Source organism: Heterodontus francisci, chromosome 22 (assembly GCF_036365525.1).
Source record: "Heterodontus francisci isolate sHetFra1 chromosome 22, sHetFra1.hap1, whole genome shotgun sequence".
Classification (NCBI taxonomy): domain Eukaryota; kingdom Metazoa; phylum Chordata; class Chondrichthyes; order Heterodontiformes; family Heterodontidae; genus Heterodontus; species Heterodontus francisci.
Window position 1 is genome coordinate 74,177,001 of NC_090392.1, and position 20,224 is coordinate 74,197,224.

Here is a 20,224-nt window from a genome sequence, read left to right on the forward strand (position 1 = left end):
CCAGTGAAGGTCGTGGACAGTAATTATTCCTGATCCTGTTGGTTTCCTACCCGGGAAGTTAGATTAAAATTATCCCAATGAGTTAGTTTAAAATGCAGTGACCACTGTTATGTGGACAAACGTGGTAACACTTTACATATAGTAAGATCCAGCAAACTGCATTGGGATGAATGAATAGTTAATTTGATTATAGTTAATATTGGTTAATGGAGAATTGTTGACCATGACATTGGGTAAACTCCTCACCCCTCACATAGTGTAATAGGATCTTTAGTAACTATCTGAATAGGCAAATGTGGTGGGCTTTATTTAACATCTCTTCTGAAGGATGACACTTTCAATAATGCAGCACTCCATCAGTATAGGGCAGATGATAGCTCATTTTATGAGCTCAAACTCCTGGTAAGCAATAGAGAAAGGTTTTTTCTCACACGGACAAATTGCCCATTTCTCAGAATGTAATACCCAAGTTTGTCTTCTTTGTCTCGATAAATTTGCCGTGTTTCCTCTTCCTCCTCTTGCCTGAGATTTTCTCGAAGTTTGCAAAGCTGCTTCTCCCTCTGCTGAAGTATGTGACTTTCTTCTTTTTCTAGCTCCTCACTCAACTGGTCTTGGAGCTCCTCCACAGATTTCTGTGTCTGCAGTGGCCCCTTGTCCTTCTGTTCATGTTCTTGATCCTGAATACGTCTGTTTTTCAAAATAAGCAAAGGGAACTAAATAGTGTGAGATTAGCAAACTCACTTTAAAAAGCTGTACAGTATTTCTTTGCAAACTCTGCAGCTGCCTTGGCAACAGAAACCCCAAAATACCCAGTTAGGTTATTATACGCTAGTACATCTGATAGATAGTAAGAAGATTGGCTTCAGAGTTGGGCTCTGAGAAGCATGGCTATACTGTCCCGTTAGGAGCCAGTGGGGACGGAAGCCAACAGGTCAAAACTGCAGCCTTTTTTCCCCTATTTAATATTAAAATTAAGTTGGTTCCACTTAACCAATATTCTTCTGAATCTTTTGCAGGATCCTGTACTGGCCTTGATCATTCACCTATATTTCTCAATTTGAAAAAAAAAGTCATACTGACATTCTTCTACCTAAGTAGGAATCTGTCCAATTCCAATTTGAATACCTTGGTGAAAGCAATGTCCAATGCACTCACTGTAGGTCTCAAATTAGAATACACAGAAAAACTTGAGCAGCGCCCTCTCCAAAGATACTAGACAATGATAGTAAAGGGGCATCAAAATCAGATACTGCTTCGCTGAATCAGCTTATGCTGACATGACTGCAAATGAAGAAATGTTTTCAGCCCTCTGTGTTTTTCCTTTTCTACTGGATAACTATCAAAATCTGTGGAAAATATACTTTTGCACATTAAATATTCAATAAAGATTGAAGATCCAAACATCTTGCAGCATTAGCAAAAACAGCTAGGAACTGACTTTTGTTTTCTTGATGATCATCCACAGCCAAACAGCAATTTCTGATGCTCTTAGTTATGCAGAAGGTAGCATGGCTACATGTTGGAACTGCTACAATCCCTCCCACCCTTCATTTTTATAGCCTTTAACAATTTTTCCCTGAAAGCTTCCCCTATGAAAGGTAATTTTTAAACATTTCTAAATGACACTTTTACAAACATTACAATTATTCACTGCAAGCTGAAGCCATTTTACCCCATTATTATCCAGAGGTGAGATGAGAATTTTCTTTACACAGCAAGTTATGATGATTTGGAATGCGTTGCCTGAAAAGGTGATAGAAGCAGATTCAATAGTAACTTTCGAAAGGGAATTGGATATGTACTTGAAGAGCAAAAAAAATTGTAGGGATATGGGGAAAGGGGATGGAAGTGGGATTAAATGGATAACTCTTTCAAAGAGTCAGCAGAGGCAAGTTGGGCTGAATGGCCTCCTTCTGTGCTACAATATTCCATGATTCCATTATAACTGCTTACCCTCCCTGCCAGGACAGCTCAGGAGCCGAATCACCTGCATTCAATTTCTGATAGTAAAGTGGGTTGAAAATCAATAGAAGAAAAGGAATTAAATTTAAAGTGTCAGAATAAGAAAGTGGATAATATTCAGTTCAGGACAGCCTGTCAATGACTGAGGCAAGATGCAACACACAAAACATTCAGCATCAAAAAAAACAGTGACATCATGCTATAACATAATCCAATCACACTATACAAGACTCTAGCTACATTCAGAAGCCTTACTGTTCCAGAGGGGCAGTAGGCTGCTTCTTACTGGCCATTAGTTCCACTATACTCCCATTATACTTAGGACAATCATCATTTTCCTTCTTGTCTGGCAGATTACTTAAAAGATTTTCTTTTTTTTCATCTTCGTGTCTGTCATTATGTGCAATCTTCTCATTCTCGCTTCTTAGGCATTTAGGGAAAGGGTAAGGACCAAGTACAAAAAACTATTATTATGACAAACCATAATTGTGTTCTCACATTATCCATAAAGATGATGCTGTTTCAATCATCTGAGCACTGCACTGATAGCTGACAAGTTGTCAGCTGTAATGTAAGATTCCTGGGTCCCAGAATATTGAGTTGGGAAAATGCAGAGGGAATAGATTGCAAAAAAAAAAGCTAAAAATGAGGAATTTACCTTTCCTACTCCCCTCCAACTTATTTCCTCCTTCTTCCTCTTTGTTTTAAAGCTGAATCATTTTAGTGAAAGCACTATATTAACTTCAATGGCAGTCTGTTCTTGCCCTCCTCTGATAGCTATAGGAGGTAAAAATGGTCTAATGTCTCAAAGGGCTGATTCCACTGCAGATCTTCCCATCAACAGACTTTAGTTGTCCTTTATAAAATTTGATTTACATTGCAATTTAGCTTGTCCTGTTCATCACTTTGATTCAGCTGGACACATTGTTAAATCAGCTGAATGTTTTCAGAACCATCAAGTTTCTAATTTAAATGAAGTCTGTAACCCAAATTGAACAGCATGGCTGTGGTTACTTTGGTTATAAGCAAGTTAACCTTTTTAAAAAATGCATTATGATGGCTCTTTGAATTAACTGGGATGCTTTGGGCAAGTTTAGCAGGGCAGGTGTAGATCCTGAGCCATTGGACACAACGTAAGTGCCAGAGGCAATAGTCACTCAGGTACTTTACCCTTTCTTTTTGGCTTTTTCCTCTGGTCAGCACACACTGAAGTAGTTAGACACAGGTAAAACTGCAAATGGCTCATTTCTTCTCCACCAACTGGCTCACTGAAACCACTCTGGGGCAAATCCACAATTGGCAGGAATGGGAGGTCAGATTCATGTCTGAATTACAAACTTTGTGTTAATACTAAATGAAGACTAAACTAAAGAAACAATTTAATTCCTAGGAAATAGATCGCATTTCAGCCACTGTAAACCCAAGAACTCCAAGTCATTTTTAGTCAGAAATTCCTTCATCCTTTCAGAAGAACTATTAGCAATAGGAAAGCAATCTGCCAATATTTCATTATACAGAAGGTGGTACCAAAATGGATGTGTATGAGAGTCCTCACAGGAGGACAACACATGGTAGGGAATGTTCTTTGTGTTTAGATCTGTTCCCAAGTAGTGCAGTTAAACCAGCCTAGGGGAAATAAGGCTTACATGCACCAGAGTGAATCAAAATCTGTTTAATCTGTAATGTGCCCCAAGTGTTAGATGTATCTTTAAACTATACTAAGCTATCTGGGTGCTCCAGGCTTACAGACCATCATTAATATAAAGCCCTGGCCATAGGACTGGTATTTGGGTTGACAGTTTACATACAAACTACAAAGGGTTTGACTCTGGCTATCTGATATTTACCTTTCAGCAGCTTCTGCTCTTTTTCTTCTTTCATCATCTTTGAGGTTTAGCTTCTCGCCATCTCCAACTATGCACTTTTGAAAATAAAATTCAGAAGTGTCTGTAACCCACTGCTTTGTGTAATTTCTTACAATAAACACAATGTCAATTCAAATGTTAATCTTTAACAATCTCAGAACAAAACATTTTGTTGTGTAATCCCAAAAGTGGATTACTAAATGAACATAGTGATCATGGGAACGTAGGAACAGGAGGAGGCCATTCACTCTCTCGCAACTGTTCTGCCATTCAGTGATATCATGGCTGCTCTGTATCCTCACTCCATTTACCCACCTTGGCTCCACATTCCTTAATACCCTTGGCTAGCAAAAATCTATCAATCTTAGATTTTAAATTATTAACTGAGCAAGCATCTACTGCTTTTTGTGGGAGCGTTCCACACTTCTACCACATTTTATGTGAAGAGGTGCTTCCTAACCTCTCCTCAATGACCTGGCTGTAATTTTATTATATCCCCTTGTTTTTGACTCCCGAGCAGCGAAAAAAAGTTTCCCTCTATCTACCCTATCAATCTTCTAAGAGCCTCATACAAATCGCCCATTAACCTATATTCCAGGGAATACAAGCCTAGTTTATGTAGTCTATGCACATAACTTAATTAACCCTTAGAGTCCTACATATACATTCCAACATATCCTAAGTTACAGTGCGCAGATCTGTAAACAGTACTTCAGATGTGATCTAACCAGAGCTTTTCATAGCTGTAGCAAAAAACAAACATTCTCTCCTTCATATTCTAGCCCTCTAGATATAAAGGCCAACATTCTGTTAGCCTTTTGGATTATTTATCAATACATTTTATTTACAGTCTGTGTACGTAGACCCTAAATCTCTCTGGACCTCCACTGGTCCTAGCTTTTCACCATTTAGAAAATACTCAGGTTTACCCCTTTTCTAGTACAAAATATAGTGAATAGTTGAGGTGCCAGCACAGACCCACTACTAGTTACTTCCTTCTAATTTGGGTACATACCTATTATCCCTACTCTTTGTCTTCTTCCACCTAACCAATCTCTAAACCAGGACAATAATTTGCCTTCAATTTTAGCTAGTTTTAGCTAACAGTCTCTTATGCGGAGCCTTTTGGAAGCCCATATACCTCTGTTGACCACTTTAGTTACTCCCTCAAAGTAACCTTTACAAATAAGTGCTGGCTCTCTCTAATCAGCTCAAACTTTTCTAAGTGTTCAGTCACTGTGCTTAATTATAAATTCCAATAACTGCCCCACAACATTTGTTTCTATCCCTTGTGTGTATGCTAAACTTTCAGAATTGTTGGATTTATAATATAATAATAATATAAAAAAATAACTGTTCCCAAGACAGGACGGAAACTCTGACAGATCGGGGTACAATGCCATCTCAACGCCCGAATGTGGTAGCGCCTCGTAACATGTTCCAGACTGTGCTCTTCAATACATAACTGCCACCATGAACTTTAGGTTACAAACTAATAAAAAAATATATTTTTAAAGTAGCTTGCAAGACTACTGGGTGCTTCAGCAGATTAAACATGGGCCTCTCATTTCTGAGTTCAAAACTAGCCTACATTGAAAAGGATGAAAGACTTCCATGTTTGCAATAAGTCCACTGTGATGTGTGTTTGGGCAATCCCACTCAAAAAAAACGAGAAAATGCCACATGTGTAGTAGGGGGTGCTCTTCTGAGGTTGGAGTTGAGGCACAGTGCTTGGAAAAAGAGCAGAGTGAGCTTTACTCTATATTTAACTGATCTACGAGTGGTCGATACAGATACTGGATGACCAAAGAATGGGAAATGTTCTGTCTCCCAACACTGATATCCCTTATCCAGATGAGGACAAAATTCACATATAAAAATGTGATTAAAATTGCAATTTGAAAGGTTAGAGGAGATTTCCGTAGTTATTGGAGAAGTCGAATGCAGCTGCCAGTTCCACCATAGTACATGCTATCACATCACTGAATGCAGTAATGCAAGTCCTCATTTACAGCCCTTTACTATTTAGAAGGTGACTCTGCCATCTGCTCTTGGGGTACAAGCACAGACAAGCAGTCCAGAAATAGAAACCTCTAAAATAGCTGACAAGTCATGGGAATTTCTAAACAGAGCTAACAGACGGAATCCCCAGCATCACACCGTTAAAATATAATTGAACTGGTCCTTCTTATGACAGATTGTTTTCTATTAAGTAATTCCTTCCAGACTGCAGTGGTAATTTACCAACTTGTCCGAAAAACCCTACAAGATTGGAAAACACTTAGTTTCTACATAGGGTACCATATTTGTGTTTTCTTTCAAATAAATTATGAAGTAGGACTGAAATAAGCACTGAACACACCTGCTTTACCACACCTCTATTGAATGGTTACCTTGTGATGAACTAAACAAAGATTCTTTTAAAAAGGTAAACTACAATAATTGTACAAATTGACCACAATATCAACTTTCCAAATAAGCAACATCCCTACATGCAAAGTAAATGGAGTTACTTACCTCGAGTCCTCCTGAAGGAATTTAAAACTATTTCTTTCTCCCTGCCACCCCAACCCCCACCAAAGGTTCTGACCTGATGACCCCAGCTGATGTATGCTGTGTTAACATATATCAGGAACCTACAATCTTCCTGGCTTTAATAGCTCAGTTACATTTATCTTCTTCTTCTTTGGCCTCCTTGTCTCGAGAGACAATGGGTAAGCGCCTAGAGGTGGTCAGTGGTGTCAGTCGCTGTGAGGCAACTATGGTCTCTGATATCTCCAGGTCAGTTACAGTGAATGATGCAGTAGTGAGCCCATTGCAACTGATATGTCACAAGTGCACAAAGCAGCAAATCTCTTTGGCCCACCCACAATAAAAAAATGCAGCTTTGGCAGAATACCTGCTTTTCATAAGCTTTCAATAAAAATGTAAAGGTATTTAAAGAGGATACCTCTCCTACACATCTGTCTGCCAGCCAGCTGACAGCAGAATTGCTTTATTGGCTACTCCACTGCTTACAAATTGTGGACAAAATATCCCAGCTAATTTAGTTATAACAGTATTTAAACACAGCTCCTTTTTGAACTATTAACCTGTCAGTTTGACTAATGGTTACAGCCATGCCAGTAAGTTCTGATGTGGCCTAAGCTGCAGTTCCATTGTATTTAATTTAGAAACTTGCTGGTCCTGAACACTTGAGATATTAAAGTGACAAGGAGAGGTTAAACTGGAAAGCAAATGAAATTTCATAAAGGCTTTATCTAAAATCTATTGATATAAGGATCAATATTCCCACCAATCTTTTGACACACTTGGCCATTCCTAAGTTACTTAGCTAGCAATGTTTCCAGCATTGGCAGAAGGAAAGGCTGAGAGCAGACAATGAAAGGAGGCACTGAATTGAAGTTAGAGGATAATATAATGGTTTCACTAAAGTGAGTCAGCAGCAAAACAAAGAGAAAAGAGGCAATTAGTAATTTGGAGGGGAGTGAAAAAGATAAATTTTCTGCCATCTTTAACTATAGTGCCTCACACATGAATAAACACAGAAAAAGATCGTATTGCAATAATAAAGCTGAAGTTGCACTATTTAAGAGAACTCCACAAAAGGCTGTACTATCTCTGCGAAGTTGAATTTGGAACTGTTGTACAACTGTGAAGAGGAAAAGAGGACCTAAAAAAAATTGGAATGTCAAAAAAATTTGATCCATTTACCTCAGATGTATGTTGTAGGTCCAATGCAGGCGAGAGGGTTTCCACATCTAGGAGTCTCTCCACTGCCTGAAACTGAATCCCTGGATCCTGAATACAATAGGGATAAGAGTGATGTAGTCCATTAAATGGACAATTCAGAAAAAAAACTGAATGTATTTTCCATATAATACCATTTAATTACATGCTCAAGAGAAAATGCCTAAGCAAAGAACCTGCAGAAAGAACACTAAGTAAAATTAGGCTTCAATTGAGCAAAAATAATGACCCGATAACTGAAATGTCAGGTTTACCATCATTACAACTATACTTGCATTCAAATCATTTCCTCCCTTATTTCTAATCCAGCCTTCACGCGACTCATTGGACAAGATTTTCCCCGCAGGCTTTTGAACTCGCCATCAGGATCAAATGGGGTCAGAAGCCCGCACCATGTGGGAAACAGTTACTCAATGCGATTTTCCCTGGAGCGGACAATTAATTACCAGAGGGCGGGCTCGCTGTCCAATTCAGGCCCGCAAGCAGGCTCCAGAGCCGGATGGCCAATCAGAGGCCTTCCAGCTTAGAAGCAGCAGCAGGAGACAATGGAAGGTAAGTAAGAGAGAAGGTGCTTCAGAAAATAACTTTTGCAGCCCGACCAGTGAGAGTGGTGGGGGGAGCCGCTCTACAGGGCAGCCTATGACTACTGCTGTACTTAGCCAGGCAGGGAGGGCCTTTAAGCTTGCCTGGAGCACTGGCCCCCTGGCCTGCAGCTCGGAAGCCACTTCCAGGCAGCTAAACTGGCCCTGCCGCCTGTGGGAAACTGGAAGCCAACTGGTAAATCACAGTTAGCCTCCTTTAATTGGTCTTAAGTGGCACTTAACAAGCCTGGCACAGTTGGTAGCACGCTCACCTCTGAGACAGAAGGCCATGAGTTCAAGCCCCAATCTGGACTTTGACAGAATAAATAAACTGACAGTTTAATACAGTACTGAGGGTGCACTATATTCTTGAAGGCACTTTCCTTCAGAGGCCCCAACTATGTACTCAAATGGACATAAAAGACCCCTTGGCACTATTCGAAGGCAGGGTGTTCTTGTGCCCTTGCGAAACATTCCTCCCTCAACCAATACTTTAAAAAAAACACATTACTTCGTCATTTGTTAAATTCGCTGATTGTAGGGATGTGTTGCGTATAATTGGCTGCCATGGTTGCCTATAAAACGATACCTAATCTAATAAAGAATGTAATTTATTGGCTGTAAAGTCCTTTGCAATATCTTGAGGATATGGTCAGGCGCTATATAAATATATCTTAATCACCTCCCTTACCAGCATCATAATTCTTCCCTACAAGGCCTACAATTTTCTGATTCTCTACTGCCCGCATCCTACCTCGCACTAAGCCCCACTCATTCATCAACTCTGTCTTGCTGACTTCCCAATATTTCAACGTGTGACTGTTGCTTTACTTGATGGTGGCAGTGGAGGAAGAAAAGGAACATTGGAATTCTTGTGGATTCTGGGTCAAAGATCAGATGCAGTTTTGGAGAGAGTAATGTTTTAATGCTACTGGCTATCTTCATACAAGAACGGGTTGAATTTAATAACACTGGAAAACTGTTTATGAATAAAAGTTTGGCTTTATTTTTCAGTTTGAAATAGTGCAAATTTCTGCTGCAATAAAGTTGATCACTTAACAACACTCACTTCAAAATTATTTATTTTATAAAGTTTCTTATAAGTGACAGCTTATAAACTGAGCAAATATATAAGAACATAAGAAATAGGAGCAGGAGTAGACCATACAGCCCATCGAGCCTGCTCCACTATTCAATACAATCATGGCTGATCTTGGGCTTCAACTCCACTTTCCTCGCATTGGAAACAAAAAAAATCTAATGACAATGTGGTGGTGTGCTTAACGCAGGTAGCAACAGGATAAATTTACGCTAACGCCTCATATTTTGTTGCAGGACAGTCAGAGGGAGACATCAAATAAACAAAGCCACGTTAAGATATGAGGATGCTGGAAATTAAACAATTAATATGCAATGTTTATGCACTGCAAAATCTTAAACTGTCTTGCCACCCAGCAAGCAGTTATGCACATCACAGAGTACCAGGCACACTAACTTAACGTTCTCTAAATATTGGCCACCTGTCTGTTAAGTTGGCAGATGGCACGTGTGTTCGTTGAATAATGTGATCCGAGCAAGCTGATAACAATTGTAGGTTAACTGGTCATTCAATCTTTTAAATAACGCATGCATGCCAGTATGAACGAGCCTTCCTACAACTAATGAAGAATAGTTGAACAAAACATAAATTTTGGCCCCAGCTCTGAAGTAGAGATTGTATTAAAAAAAACATTTTATTTTAGAGAAAATCTATTGCTTGAAATTTTGCTGATTCCTGCTAAATTATTAATCTTGATTCCCTGAATGGATCAATGGTAAGGCACTATGTGATGTGGGATTGAACAATATAAAGCTTAAAGATCCAAGGTTTAATTTAAGGTCTGTGCTGAGTTAAGCACAAGGGGAGGCAGTGGCGTAGTGGTATTGTCACTGGACTAGTAACCCAGAGACCCAGGATATTGCTCTGGGGACATGGGGTCAAATCTCACCACAGCAGAAGGTGGAATTTGAATTCAATTAATAAATCTGGAATTTAAAGCTAGTCTAATGATGGCCATGAAACTATTGTCGATTGTTGTAAAAACCCATCCAGTACACCAATCTCCTTCAGGGAAGGAAATTTGCTTTCCTTACCTGGTCTGCCTTACATGTGACTCCAGACCCACAGCAATGTGGTTGACTCTTACATGCCCTCTGAGCTGGCCTAGCAAGCCACTCAGTTGCATCTAACCGCTACGAAGTCAATAAAAAGGAATGAAACCGGACGGACTACCCGGCATCGACCTAGGCACCAGAAACGACAATGGCAAACCCAGGCCTGTCGACCCTGCAAAGTCCTCCTTACTCACATCTGGGGGCTTGTGCCAAAATTGGGAGAGCTGTCCCACAGACTAGTGAAGCAACAGCCTGACAGTCATACTCATGGAATCATACCTGACAGACAATGTCCTAATCACTGCCATCAACATCCCTGAGCAGGGGTGGCTGCACAATGGTATACAGGAGGGACGAAGTTTCCCTAGGAGTAATCAACATCGATTCTGGACTCCATGAAGTCTCATGGCATCAGGTCAAACATGGACAAGGAAACCTCCTGCTGATTACCACCTACCACCCTCCCTCAGCTGATGAGTCAGTACTCCTCCATGTTGAGCAGCACGTGGAGCAAGCACTGACGGTGGCGAGGGCACAGAATGTACTCTGGGCGGGGGACTTCAATGTTCATCAACAAGAGTGGCTCGGTAGCACCACTACTGACCGAGCCCTAAAGAACAAATCTGCTAGTCTGGGTATGCGGCAGCTGGTGAGGGAACCAACAAGATGGGAAAACATACTTGACCTCATCCTCACCAATCTGCCTGACACTGATGCATCTATCCATGACAGTATTGGCAAGAGTGACCACCGCACAGTCCTTGTAGAGACGAAGACCCGCCTTCACATTGAGGATACCCTCCTTCGTGTTGTGTGGCACTACCATCGTGCTAAATGGGATAGATTTCGAACAGATCTAGCAATGCAAAACTGGGCATCCATGAGGTGCTGTGGGCCATCAACAGCAGCAGAATTGTACTCAACCTCTGTAACCTCATGGCCCGGCATATCCCCCATTCTACCACTAACATCAAGCCAGGAGATCAAGCCAGGAGACCAACCCTGGTTCAATGAAGAGTGCAGGAGCAGCACCGGGCATACCTCAAAATGAGGTGTCAACCTGGTGAAGGTACAACACAGGACTATCTACGTGCCAAACTGCATAAGCAGCATGTGATACACACAGCTAAGTGATCTCATAACCAACGGATCAGATCTAAGCTCTGCAGTCCTGCCACATCCAGCCGTGAATGGTGGTGGACAATTAAACAACTAACTGGAGGAGGTGGCTCCACAAATATCCCCATCCTCAATGATGGGGGAGCCCAGCACATCAGTGCGAAAGATAAGGCTGAAGCATTTGCAACAATCTTCAGCCAGGAGTGCCGAGTTGATGATCCATCTCAGCCTCCTCCTAAAGTCCCCAGCATCACAGATGCCGGACTTCAGCCAATTCGATTCACTCCGCGTGATATCAAGAAACGACTAAAGGCACTGGATACTGCAGAGGCTATGGGCCCTGACAATATTCCTGCAAAAGTACTGAAGACCTGTGCTCCAGAACTTGCCGTGTCCCTAGCCAAGCTGTTCCAGTACAGCTACAACACTGGCATTTACCCTGCAATGTGGAAAATTCCCTAGGTATGCCCTGTACACAAAAAGCAGGACAAGTCCATCCCAGCCCATCAGCCTACTCTCAATCATCAGAAAAGTAATGGAAGGTGTCATCAACAGTGCCACCAAGCGGCACTTGCTTAGCAATAACCTGCTCAGTGACGCTCAGTTTGGGTTCCGCCAGGGCCACTCAGCTCCTGACCTCATAACAGCCTTGGTTCAAACATGGACAAAAGAGCTGAACTCAAGAGGTGAGGTGAGAGTGACTGCCCTTGACATCAAGGCAGCATTTGACCGAGTATGGCATCAAGCAGCCCTAGCTAAGCTGAGATCAATGGGAATCGGGGGAAAACCCTCCACTGGTTGGAGTCATACCCAGCGCAAAGGAAGATGGTTGTGGTTGTTGGAGGTCAATCATCTTAGCTCCAGGACGTCACTGCGGGAGTTCCTCAGGGTAGTGTCCTAGGCCCAACCATCTTCAGCTCCTTCATCAATGACCTTCCTTCAATCATAAGGTCAGAAGTGGGGATGTTCGCTGGTGATTGCACAATGTTCAGCACCATTCGTGACTCCTCAGATACTGAAGCAGCCCGTGTAGAAATGCAGCAAGACTTGCCACTTATCAGCCCAAGCCTGGATATTGTCCAAGTAACATTTGCACCACACAAGTGCCAGGCAATGATCATCTCCAACAAGAGAGAATCTAACCATCTCCCCATGACATTCAATAGCATTACCATTGCTGAATCCACCACTATCAACATCCTAGGGGCTATCATTGACCAGAAACTGAACTGGAGTAGCCATATAAATACCGTGGCTACAAGAGCAGGTCAGAGGCTAGGAATCCTGCGGCGAGCAACTCACCTCCTGACTCCCCAAAGCCTGTCCACCATCTACAAGACACAAGTCAGGAGTGTGATGGAATACACTCCACTCGACTGGATGGGTGCAGCTCCAACAACACTCAAGAAGCTCGACACCATCCAGGACAAAGCAGCCCGCTTGATTGGTACCCAATCTACAAACATTCACTCCCGCCACCACTGACGCTCAGTGGCAGCAGTGTGTACCATCTACAAGATGCACTGCAACAATGCACCAAGGCTCCTTAGACAGCACCTTCCAAACCCGCGACCTCTACCAACTAGAAGGACAAGGGCAGCAAATGCATGGGATCACCACCTGCAAGTTCCCCTCCAAGCCATACACCATCCTGACTTGGAACTATATCGCGGTTCCTTCACTGTCACTGGGTCAAAATCCTGGAACTCCCTTCCTAACAGCACTATGGGTGTATCTACCCCACATGGACTGCAACGGTTCAAGGTAGCAGCTCACCACCACCTTCTCAAGGGCAATTAGGGATGGGCAATAAATGCTGGCCTGGTCAGCGATGCCCACATCCCATGAATGAATTAAAAAAAAAGCAATCTCATTGAGGGCAGCATTGGTACTGCTCTAACACTGGACTAGAGCGGGAAAGAAAAAAAAGCCTCAGCTTCCACTCCTGCTGTCTGCTGAACTCTGCCAGAAATGTGCATGTGGACAGGACTCGCTTTGCTTGGGGATACTGAAGGGGTGCCATGAAACAGCACTCTGGTAAAAGATACCACCCTCAGGAGGAAAAGATTGGGGAAAGGAAGAAAACCTAAATATTCTTGAATATATATAATATAAATATATTTATTTTTCTGACATTGAGATCATTAGCAGGATCTGACTTTACTCGAAAACTAACATGTCTGCTTCCCCATCCCCGAATAAGGCTGGATGTTCTGACTACTGCAGTGCTGTAAATCATTTTTTAATCAGCAGTTAATTGTAGACTACAAATTTGAGGACTTAATCTAAGAGAATCATTAAGAACCAGGAACAGATTCTCTATTTCATTATTTGAAAATGGTTGGCACAACGTTGCCATTTTTATTTCAATTTTCATGTTTTGTACTTTCAACAGACCAAACATATGTTATGGGTTTCTTCTGAAAGAAATTCAAGAGAATCCTGTCTGGTAGCATTTCTAAAGTACTGACTGAGGCACAAACATTCCCGTGAGGCCTGGCCACATAAAGCTACTCTACTGCACAATAAGCAACTGTGTGACTCTCAATTGTCTCAATGCTTAGCTGTTGGAAACATTTTTGATAAGATGGTTAAAGATGGTTAATGACACTGTGTAAAGGAACATAAAACATTAAAAATTATTTTTAAAAACAACACAAATGAATCACAATTATTCGCATGATAAAGTAAGATGATAGAAGCCTTTTAACAGTAACATCAATTAAATAAAAAGCTTTACAATTGTTCCTATTAAATAAACAGCACACCTATGGAGAAATGATGAATGCCTGAGTAAATATGTTCCATTTACAAATGAACATTCACATCACTAGGTGTGGTTGTTAGCTGCTTTGTGCATCTAGTTTAATTCCCTATCTGTGAGACTTAGCTGTTGGTAGTCCGGGAAGTAGTTACAGAACTATAATTGGCCATACTGCCCTGGGGCTGAAGGGGGCAAAAATGTCATCCACTCCTGATTGCTATCCAAGGACCCACATGAGAAATGGACTTTGGTGAGAACAAGAGCCAGCTCTTCTACGATGTAATTCATCTGATGCACCTCACAGAGGAAATTAGATCTTGATTAGATGCAACCAAATAAAATCACTGAGCAGAGGTTAGCCTATAAATTACCTCCATCATGCTCAGAGTTCTTCTTGTCTTCCTATTTGGGTGGACGCAAGCAATCTCATGACACCATTTGAAGAAGAATAGCAGAGCTGTCCCAGTATAATGGTCAATATGTATCCCTCAAACAAATATCCATAAAAACAGTTTAATTACCCATATGCAAAATTGCTGTTCACAAATTAGCTGCCTCATTGGCTTACAAAACAGTGACTACACTTAAATTAGCTGCGAACACCTCGAGACATGCCGAAGATCTCAAAGGTCTAAATGAAAGTTCCTTCTTTTGCAACTTTTCTTTCCCACCCACCCTCTCCAACACCTTGACTGCTTCCTTTTTCCTGTTCCTTATTGGGCTCTGATTCCACAGGCATGCTATTTAAGTGCACAAAGTATCAGTTGAGACTGACCCTAAGCTCACCAGATTCAACAGGGCTGGTTGGAATAGCAATCAGCAGTGGGAAACTTGAGTGGTTTATTTCCCTCCAGAACCCAGTGTTGAGAGCAACTGTAATGTTCCGAACACTACCAATTATGGGATCAATTAACTCAGTATTGCCACTGATCAAACTTGACATCTTCCTAATCTGTTAAGCCATTAAGGAAGCTACTCAGGATTTCTGAGTCTATACGGAAATTGAATATTACTTGGCCTCAGCTACTAGTGCCCATACTGTTTTACGAAAAACAATGATCAGTCAGGAAAGGTTATATACATCCAAGGCCAAGTACCATGACGTCCGAATTCAATGCCCCAAATTCAAAAATAACCATGTGGCTCCTTGACTTTCTAAAAATGCATTATTCTCAAAATTAGATAGGGGTATGAGAATTTTTTTTTTTGCAGATAAAACCAATGGAGAGACTTATCGTGGAATATTGGTTTCAAAATGGAAGATGCTAGATTGCGCCACCTTGTTATCTAAGATTGAAAATTACTCTTGCCCCATCCCCGCTTTACTTGCTTATAACCTTTTACATTTCTATTATTTGCCAGTTCTGAAGAAGGATCACTGACCTGAAACGTTAACTCTGCTTCTCTCTCCACAGATGCTGCCAGACCTGCTGAGTATTTCCAGCATTTCTTGTTTTTATTTCAGATTTCCAGCATCTGCAGTATTTTGCTTTTAGTGTTTAATTCACTGCCACTTCTCTTCCAGTAATGCCTAGCTTGAAGAAGTTCTGCTCTTCTCTCCGATGGGATTTTCGTTCATCTCTTTTACCTTGTTCACCTTCATTGCTTTCTATTTCCCTCCTGGTGTTTAATAAAGTGTCGACCAAAACTCGTTTTCACAGCCACATCTCCTTCCTCAGTGACTGTCTCCAGCTCCGACTTATTCCATGTGGATTCCAACTGCAGTTTCACCCATCATGTTTTGAATCCACCCAGGGTTACGGGTATCTCCAAGAAATACAATGTTCCGTGGACTGCTATTCTCGCCGAATTCTGAGATCCACACTCAGTACTATGCGCCGCCAAATGCACACACTGAATCTCTCTCTCCAGCAGCATCGCCTCACCTCATCTCAAAGCTGTTCTACTCCGCAGTTTCATTTCATCCTTCGTCTCATCCGACGCATTAACAAAAAACTTTTTTTCTTCCTTTTAGGTGTCAAGGAACGCAAGCTCCAGCAGCTGATGGGGACTAATGCCCCTCCAGAATCCTTCTTCCCATTCACTTCCCTCTGACCCCACCCCTCCTGATCAGACCCCTTGCCGTGTATTTACTGTACCCTCTGACCTCCCCCTCTCTGACGCTGAACGTTCTGTACTCAGCAAAGGTCTCAGTTTTATCCCCTTACACCCTCACCTCAATGAATTTCGTGCTTGGCATGACATTGAGCTCTTCTTCTGTCGCCTCCGCCTCCGGGCTCACTTCTTTGACCAGGAGTCCTTCCCCCGATCAGCAGACCCATTCATCCGCCTCCAGCATTCTCCCTCTACCTGGACCCCTCCCCCTTGCCTTTTATCCGCTCTTGATCTTTTCACTGAAAACTGTCGGCGAGACATTAGTCATCTCAATTTCTCTGCCCCCCTCACTCACTCTAACCTGTCCCCCTCTGAACTTGAGGCACTCTGTTCTCTCAGGTCTGACCCCGACATGGTCATCAAACCTGCAGACAAGGGTGGTGCTGTTGTTGTATGGCATACTGACCTCTACATTGCAGAGGCTCAGCGCCAACTCTCAGACACCTCTTCCTACCTCCCTCTGGACCATGACCCCAACACCGAACATCAAGCTACTGTCCACAGGACTGTCACTGACCTCATCTCTTCTGGATGATCTTCCCTCTACAGCTTCCAACCTCATAGTCCCACAACCCCAGACAGCCCGCTTCTACCTCCTTCCCAAAATCCACAAACAGGACTGTCCTGGCAGACCCATTGTGTCAGCCTGCTCCTGCCCCACTGAACTTATTTCTTCCTATCTTGACTATCTTTTCTTCCCTGGTCCAGTCTCTTCCCACCTACATCCGTGACTTTTCTGACGCCCTATGTCATTTTGACAATTTCCAGTTTCCTGGCCCTAACTGCCTCCTCTTCACCAGTATAGACGTCCAATCTCTCTACACCTCCATCTTCCACCAGGACGGTTTGAAGGCTCTCCGCTTCTTCCTTGAACAGAGGCCCAACCAGTCCCCATCCACCATCACCCTCCTCCGCATGGCTGAACTTGTTCTCACATTGAACAACTTCTCCTTCAACTCCACTCACCTCCTTCAAGTAAAGGGCGTTGCTATGGGTACCTGTATGGGTCTTAGTTATGCCCGTCTTTTTGTGGGATATGTCGAACATTCCTTGCTCCAATCCTACATGGGCCCCCTCCCCAACTCTTTTTCCGGTACATTGATGACTGTATTGGTGCCGTTTCCTGCTCTCGCCCCGAACTGGAAAACTTTATCAACTTTGCTTCTAATTTCCACCCTTCTCTCATCTATATATGGTCCATCTCCAACACTTCCCTTCCCCGACTTCTCTGTCTCCATCTCTTGGATATTAGTAGACTGCCTATCCCCATATAAGTCCACCGACTCCCACAGCTACCTCGACTACACTTCTTCACACCCTGCCTCCTGTAAGGACTCCATTCCATTCTCCCAGTTTCTCTGTCTCCGACGCATCTGCTCTGATGATGCTACCTTCCATGACAGCGTTTCTGATGTGTCTTCCTTTTTCCTCAACCGAGGATTCCCCCCACTGTGGTTGACAGGGCCCTCAACCGTGTCTGGCCCATTTCCCACACCTCTACCCCGTCCCATAACTGCGACAGGGTTCCCTTGTCCTCACTTTCCACCCAATCAGCCTCCATATCCAAAGGATCATCCTCCGCCATTTCCGCCACCTCCAGCGTGATGCCACTACCAAACGCATCTTCCCCTCCCTTCCAGTCAGCATTCCGAAGGGATCGTTCCCTCCATGACACCCTGGTCCACTCCTCCAGTACCCCCACTACCTCGTCCCCTTTCCCCTGCAAATGCAGGAGGTGTAATACCTGCCCATTTACCTCCTCTCTCCTCACTATCCCAGGCCCCAAACACCTCCTTTCAGGTGAAGCAGCAATTTACTTGTACTTCTTTCAATTTAGTATACTGTAGTCACTGCTCACAATGTGGTCTCCTCTACATTGGGGAGACCAAACACAGACTGGGTGACCGCTTTGCGGAACACCTCCGCTCAGTCTGCAGGCAGGATCCCGAGCTTCCGGTTGCTTGCCATTTCAACACTCCCCCCTCATGCTCACATCTCTGTCCTGGGATTGCTGCAGTATTCCAGTGAACATCAACGCAAGCTCGAGGAACAGCATCTCATTTACCGATTAGGCACGCTACAGCCTACCGGACTGAACACGGAGTTCAATAATTTCAGAGCATGACGGGCCCCCCATTTTACTTTTATTTTTAGTTATTTTTTTTTTATATATATATTTTTGTGTTTATTTTATTTTATTTCATCTTAGTTTGTTCAGTTTGCTTACCCACTTTTTTTTTCATGTTCGTACTTGCGGCTGTTCAATTTTCAGTCCGTTAACACCCTATCTATACTAATGCTTTGTCTTTCAACACACCATTAACATATTGTTTGCCTTTGCTCCATGACCTTCTGGTCAGCTATTTTGTGACCTTGTCCTGTCTACACCTTCTCCTTTATTATCTCTTGCCACACCCCCACCTTACTTGCTTATAACATTTTACATTTCTAATATTTGCCAGTTCTGATGAAGGGTCACTGACCTGAAACGTTAACTCTGCTTCTCTCTCCACAGATGCTGCCAGACCTGCTGAGTATTTTCAGCATTTCTTGTTTTTATTTATTATTGAAAATTACTCCTGCCTGCTTTGAGACATCCTGAGGTTGTGAAAGACACTATTTAATTGTAAGATTGTTCTTTCTTTTCTTTGCTTATGGCATGCTGTAATACAAGTTCATTCTCATCAATAGCACACGAGACTGGTCTGAAATTTCCAAGAGATTTTTTCCTTCAACAACATCGTTATATTTTATGAGAATTCACTCTGCAAATTAAAAAGGCTCTTTCAAAGTGATTAGGAACATTACCCAGTGCATTAACATCCCTTGACAGATGCAGTTCAGATGTAATCATTTTGTTTCTCACAAAATTTAAAGTAAAACATTATAGGCAGAAGTCACCGTCAGGAGCCCACAAATATCTCGGTGTTACTACTGGAATGATACATGCAAAGACTAAAGTAGGATTGTTGGTGATCTGTGTTTGTATATTGCTCTCCATGACTGCATCAAGTAATCTGCATACAATGGGCTGAATTTAGTGTGGCCATTTGGAGTGGGAATGATGGCATGGGGGTGGGCACAGAGTATCGCGTTGGAAGCGTCCGCGTGGAAATCTGGCATTGTGACACGGTTCTGGATTTAATCAGCAATTAGAAAACACCAAGGCGGAATCGCTGCCCTGATGTGACGGGAATGTATTTTAAATTGCTGAGCACTTACTTTTAATACATTTGCATCTAATTCATGGCGATTCAATGAGGGGCTTTGGATCAAGTGAATGGTGGGCAGCACTCACTTGCCTTCAGAACATTAAAAGCTGGCAGCACCAAGGCGAGGCTTCAGTGCCGTGACAGGTGGGCAGCCAAGTCCAGCACTGCATAGGCGAAGAGGGGGTGCGGAGGTCACTGTCAGCCTGCAATGCTGTGCACTCTGCAAGGGGGGTTGGGTTCTCAGGTGCTCTGCAAGGGGATTTGGGGTTCTCGGGTGCTCTGCAAGGTTGGGGGTGGGGCTATCTTGGGTTTGAGTAGCTGCATTGGGTGATCAAACTGTTGGGTGAGATGTTTGGTTGGCCATACAGCTGGATGAGAGTGTCGGCTATCAGCATGGCTGGGCACTGAGGGCCATTGGGGAGTCTACTGAGAGAAGTAGCAAAAGCTTAGTTGTCAAGGTAGGGTCGTCTCTACATTGACTGTGCTCTGTAGGCCCACTGGTCACCTGGCATGGATCTCAGCACCCTGTCTTTTTGGACCCCCATGGCGTGATGCAACATCTCTGACAAAGGGAGGGCCAAGAGGCAGCTGCGCTTACCCATGAAGCTCACGACAAGAGCAGCAGCAGCCAGTCATGCCAAGAAGGGCTCATCTGCACCAGAGTGTGTACTGGACTCGAATCAGCTACCTCTAAACGTCCAA

The 20,224-nt window shown here is 42.9% G+C and overlaps 1 protein-coding gene across 7 annotated transcripts in view; it reads right to left on the bottom strand.

The window, feature by feature from the left end:
• Positions 1 to 20,224, bottom strand: part of LOC137381443 (centrosomal protein of 164 kDa-like) — a 173,706-nt gene that overhangs the window by 43,092 nt on the left and 110,390 nt on the right. For 6 of the 7 annotated variants that reach the window (XM_068054036.1, XM_068054040.1, XM_068054033.1 and 3 more), the window contains 3 exons: positions 7,542 to 7,628; positions 3,810 to 3,883; positions 466 to 687 (listed from right to left, as the gene is read on the bottom strand). In XM_068054036.1, coding sequence (XP_067910137.1) covers positions 466 to 687; positions 3,810 to 3,883; positions 7,542 to 7,628 — 383 coding nt within the window. The remainder of the gene's footprint in view (positions 1 to 465; positions 688 to 3,809; positions 3,884 to 7,541; positions 7,629 to 20,224) is intronic. The other variant, XM_068054037.1, reaches the window with a different exon arrangement.